This window comes from Bison bison, unplaced genomic scaffold (genome assembly GCF_000754665.1).
Source record: "Bison bison bison isolate TAMUID 2011002044 unplaced genomic scaffold, Bison_UMD1.0 scf7180017864374, whole genome shotgun sequence".
Classification (NCBI taxonomy): Eukaryota; Metazoa; Chordata; class Mammalia; order Artiodactyla; family Bovidae; genus Bison; species Bison bison.
In genome coordinates, this window is record NW_011494946.1 from 5784707 (window position 1) to 5790650 (window position 5944).

General features: G+C 37.1%; 1 protein-coding gene across 2 annotated transcripts in view; it reads left to right on the forward strand.

Moving 5' to 3' along the window:
• The window catches only part of COL6A5 (collagen, type VI, alpha 5), a 160932-nt gene that overhangs the window by 110692 nt on the left and 44296 nt on the right, over positions 1-5944 (forward strand). For both annotated transcript variants that reach the window (XM_010856741.1, XM_010856742.1), the window contains exon 37: positions 5168-5373. In XM_010856741.1, the coding sequence (XP_010855043.1) occupies positions 5168-5373 (206 nt within the window). The remainder of the gene's footprint in view (positions 1-5167; positions 5374-5944) is intronic.

Below are 5944 nucleotides of genomic sequence, written 5' to 3' on the forward strand. Positions count from 1 at the left end.
TACTCTGCATATAAGTTAAATAAGCAAGGTGACAATATACAGCCTTGACATGCTCCTTTCCCAATTTGGAACTGGTCTGTTGTTCCATGTTCGATTCCAACTGCTACTTCCTGACCTGCATACAGATTTCTCAGGAGGCAGGTCAGGTGGTCTGGTAGTCCCATCTCTTTAAGAATTTTCCACAGTTTGTTGTGATCCACGCAGTCAAAGGCTTTTGTGTAGTCAATAAAGCAGAAGTAGATGTTTTTCTGCAACTCTCTTGCTTTTTCTATGATCCAACAGGTGTTGGCAATTTGATCTCTGGTTCTTCTGCCTTTTCAAAATCTAGCTTGAACATCTGAAAGTTCTTGGTTCACATACTGTTGAAGTCTCGCTTGGAGAATTTTGAGCATTACTTTGGTAGCGTGTGAGATGAGTGTGATTATGCATTAGTTTGAACGTTCTTTGGCATTGCCTTTGATTTGTTTCATTTGATTTATTTCAAAGTATTAAATAATATTTCATAGGCTCTAAGTAAATGGGGGAAAAGGGGAGGATAACTGGGAATTTACAAAAATGTATCAGTATATGCTTTTTAAGAAATGAAGTATAGTTGATTTACAATATTATATTAGTTTCTGGGGTATAGCACAGTGATTCAGTACTTTTACAGATTATATTCAAAGTTATTACAAGATAATAGCTATAAGTCCCTGTGCTATACAAAATATTCTTGTTGCTTATTGATTTTATACATAATAGCTTCATATCTCTTAATCCCGCGAACCCGCCCCTCCCCCCTACCTGCTCCCCTTTGCTAATCACTAGTTTTTTCCTGTGTCTGTGAATCTGTTTCAGTTTTGCTATATACATTAATTTGTACTATTTTTTATATTCCACACATAAACAATACCATACAGTATTTGTGTTTTTCTCTCAGACTTACTTCAGTTCAGTCGCTCAGTCGTGTCTGACTCTTTGCGACCCCATGAACCGCAGCACGCCAGGCCTCCCTGTCCATCACCAACTCCCGGAGTTCACCCAAACCCATGTGCATTGAGTCGGTGATGCCATCCAGCCATCTCATCCTCTGTTGTCCCCTTCTCCTCCTGCCCCCAATCCCTCCCAGCGTCAGGGTCTTTTCCAATGAGTCAGACTTACTTAACTAAGGATGAATGTTCTCCAAGTCTATCCATGTACCTTCAAGTGGCAATATTCCATTCTTTTTATGACTGAGTATTATTCCATCATATATATATACACCACATCTTTTTAAATCAGTCATCTGTTGATGGGCACTTGGGTGCTTCCATGTCTTGGCTATTGTAAATAATACTGCTATGAACTTTGTGGTGCATGTATCTTTTTGATGAGTATTTTTTAGTGATTTTGTTTTCTTCTTATATACACCCAAGAGAAGAATTGCTGGATCATATGGAAACTCTCCTTTTGTTTTTCTAAGGAAACTCCATACTGTTCTGCCAAATGGCTGTACCAGTTTACATCTCCACTCAGTGTACAAGGGTTCCCTTTTTCTTTTCTTTTAATTTAAATTTATTTATTTTAGTTGGAGGCTAATTACTTTACAATATTGTATTGGTTTTGCCATACATCAACATGAATCTGCCACAGGTGTACACGTGCTCCCCATTCTGAACCCCGCTCCCACCTCCCTCCCCATCCCATCCCTCTGGGTCATCCCAGTGCACCAGCCCCAAGCATCCTGTATCATGCATCGAACCTGGACAGGCAATTCGTTTCTTATATGATATTATGCATGTTTCAATGCCATTCTCCCAAATCATCCCACCCTCTCCCTCTCCCACAGAGTCCAAAACACTGTTCTATACATCTGTGTCTCTTTTGCTGTCTTGCATACAGGGTTATCGTTACCATCTTTCTAAATTCCATATATATGCGTTAATATACTGTATTGGTGTTTTTCTTTCTGGCTTACTTAACTCTGTATAATAGGCTCCAGTTTCATCCACCTCATTAGAACTGATTCAAATGTATTCTTTTTAATGGCTGAGTAATACTCCATTGTGTATATGTACCACAGCTTTCTTATCCATTCGTCTGCTGATGGACATCTAGGTTGCTTCCATGTCCTGGCTATTATAAACAGTGCTGTGATGAACATTGAAGTACACATGTCTCTTTCAATTCTGGTTTCTTCAGTGTATACGCCCAGCAGTGGGATTGCTGGGTCATAAGGCAGTTCTATTTCCAGTTTTTTAAGGAATCTCCACACTGTTCTCCATAGTGGCTGTACTAGTTTGTATTCCCACCAACAGTGTAAGAGGGTTCCCTTTTCTCCACATCCTCTCATTCATTGCTTGTAGACTTTTGGATCGCATGAAATGGTACCTCATTATGGTTTTGATTTTCATTTCTCTGATAATGAGTGATGTTGAGCATTTTTTCATGTGTTTGTTAGCCATCTGTATGTCTTCCTTGGAGAAATGTCTGTTTAGTTCTTTGGCCCATTTTTTGATTGGGTCGTTTATTTTTCTGGAATTGAGCTGCAGGAGTTGCTTGTATATTTTTGAGATTAGTTATTTGTCAGTTGCTTCATTTGCTATTATTTTCTCCCATTCTGAAGGCTGTCTTTTCACCTTGTTTTTTCCATATTCTCTCAAACATTTGTTATTTTGATGTTTGCTATTCTGTCAGGTGTGAAGATATATCTCATCATGGTTTGTATTTTTCTGATGATTAGCAATGTTGAGCATCTTTTCATGTCCCTGCTGGCCATCTGTATGTCTTCTTTGGAGAAATATCTGTTTAGGTCTTCTCTCTTTTTTTAATTGGATTTTTTTTTTTTTTTTTTTGGCATTGAGTTGTATGAACTCTCTCTCTTTTGAATATTAACCCCTCATGAGACTTTTTTCACAAATATTTTCTCCTGCTCCCTGTGTTGTGTTTTAGCTGTGTCAGTGGCTTCCTTTCCTGAGAAAAAGCTTTTACATTTAATTTAATCCTGTTTCTTTATTTTTGCTTTTCTTTCTTTTACCTGAGAAGACAGTTCCAAAAAATATTGCTGTGATTCATGCTTGTGTTCTCTTGTGAGAGTTTTGTGGTTTCTGGTCTTAAACCTACTTTGAGTTTATTGTTGTATATAGTGTAAAGAAATGTTCTAATGCCATTGTTTTACATACAGCTGTCCATTTTCTCACACCACTAGTTGAAGAGATTGTATTTTCTCCATCGTACATTCTTGCTTTTTTCTGTCATAGGTAGATTAATTGGCCATAAGTATGTGGGTTTATTTCTGGGCTCCCTGTTCTGTTTCATTGATCTATGGATCTGTTTTTGTATCAGTACCTTGCTATTTTGATTATTGCAGCTTTGTAGTATAGTCTGAAGTCTGGGAGAATGGAATCTCCAGCTTTTTTTTTTTTTCCAAGTTTGTTTTGGCAAGTCAGGGTCTTTTGTGGTTTCATTTGAATTTTAGGATTTTTTTCTAGTTCTGTGAAAAATTTTCATGGGTATTTTGATAGAAATTGCATTAAATCTGTAGATTGTTTTGTGTAGCATGGCTATTTTAACAATAGTAATTTTTCCAACCCAAGGGCAAATGATATCTTTTATTTCTTTGTATCATTGTAAATTTTCTTTTTTTTTAATGAACTTACATGCTTTTATTTTTTTAATCTTTTTTAAATATAAATTTATTTATTTTAACTGGAGGTTAATTACTTTACAATATTTTATTGGTTTTGCCATACATCAACATGAATCCACCACAGGTATACACGTGTTCCCCATCCCGAACCCCCCTTGTATAATATAATAAATGAAATGAACTGCCAGTCCAAGTTCGATGCATGATACTGGTTGCTTGGGTCTGGTGCACTGGGATGACCCAGAGGGATGGTACAGGGAGGGAGGAGGGAGGGGAGTTCAGGATGGGGAACATTTTAAATTTTCTGTATCAATGTTTTATTGTTTTCGAGTATAGGTCTTTTCCTTCCTTGGTATTTTATTCTTTTTGATACAATTTTAAATGGGATTGATTTTTTGCTTTCTCTTTCTGAGAGTTCATTATTAGTATACAGAAAAGCAATAGATTTCTGTATATTAATCTTGTGTCCTGTGACTTTGCTTAATGCATTTATTGGTTCTGATACTTTTGGGGTAGAGCCTTTAGGATATTCTGCATAAAGTCTCATTCCATCTGCAAATAGGGACAGTTTTGTTTCTTCTGTTCCAGTTTGGATGCCTTTTATTTCTTTTCCTTATCGGATTGCTGTGGCTAGAACTTTCAAAATTACATTAAATAGAGGTAGTGAGAGTGAATATCCTTGTCTTGTTCCTAAAGTTAGAGGAAAACCTTTCTGCTTTTCTCCATTGCATATGATATTAGCTGTAGCTTTGTCTTAGATGGTCTTTATTATGTTAAGATATGTTCCTTCTATACCCACTTTTGGAGAAGGAAATGGCAACCCACTCCAGTGTTCTTGCCTGGAGAGTCCCAGGGATGGGGGAGCCTGGTGGGCTGCCGTCCATGGGGTCGCACAGAGTCGGACACGACTGAAGCGACTTAGCAGCAGCAGCAGCAGCATACCCACTTTGATCATGAATGGAGGTTGAATTTGTTAGATGCTTTTTGTGCGTATGTTGAGATGATCGTGTGATTTTATGTCTTTCCTTCTGTTAATGTGGTATATCACACTGATTCACTTGTGTACTTTCAGCCATTCTCGTGCGCCTGGAATCAATCGGACTTGACATGTGGTTTATGAAGCTTTTATATTCTATTGGATTCAGTTTGCTAACACTTTGTTGAGAAGTTTCACATCCTTTACTCATCTAAGATATTGGCATATAATTTTCTCTTTTTTTCTGGAGTGTCTTTGGTTTTGGTTTCAGGATATTGGTGGCCTTGTGGAATGAATTTGGGAGTGTTATGTCCTCTTGAATATTTTCAAATAGGTATTAGTTCTTCTCTACATGTTTAGTAGAATTCCCCTGTAGTATAATGAATCTTAATGAATTATTTGATTGAAATAAGCTTAGATTTTTAACACCCAACTATCTTTCTAAGAAATAATTAAGTAACCATATTAAATCATTGGGATGTTTTGTTTGTATTCCCCCAATACAAACAAAATTAAAACTTCTCTGAAGTTTAAACTTTTCCTAAAGTTTTAGTTCACCTAAAACCTTCCTTTTTATCTTCTAGATTTACTCCTGAACCTTATGAGATTTCTTCAGGAGAGAACATCATTGGCCAGGAATTGAGTGCTCCGAGAGATTCATCTTTTGTATTGGAGGACAATGGAAGCGACCATTTGGTTTATGTTCCAAGCCAGATGCTTATGCCACAGAAATTAATGACTAAGTATGAAAAAGATTGGAATTCTGAAGCAACTGCAAGTCTCACATCTGGTAAGGAAATGAAAAGTTGTACTGAATAACTTGATCTTCATCTTTTTAACACTAATAGAGAATCAAATAAACAAGTCTGGTATAAAAAGCAACTTTTTTTCAAGTTCAAGATGGTGGCTACAACTGCTGTTTTTATTTGATTTGAAGATTTAAATGGTCACAGGTACCACTCTGGAAATCACTGGTAAGCCCTAAGAAACTTCCCTGATATTCTCACCAAACTTGAGATTTCTCTAGAAGCCACAATTTAGGTTAGTGTGATGTAGAAGGAGGCAATATAGAGAAATAACATAGAGGCTCTTTATTTCTTCTTCACTTTCTGCCATAAGGGAGGTGTCATCTGCATATCTGAGGTTATTGATATTTCTCCCAGCAATCTTGATTCCAGCTTGTGCTTCATCCAGCTCTGTGTTTCTCATGATGTACTCTGCATATAAATTAAATAAGCAGGGTGACAATATACAGCCTTGACGTACTCCTTTTCCTATTTGGAACCAGTCTGTTGTTCCATGTCCAGTTCTAACTGTTGCTTCCTGACCTGCATACAGATTTCTCAGGAGGCAGGTCCGGT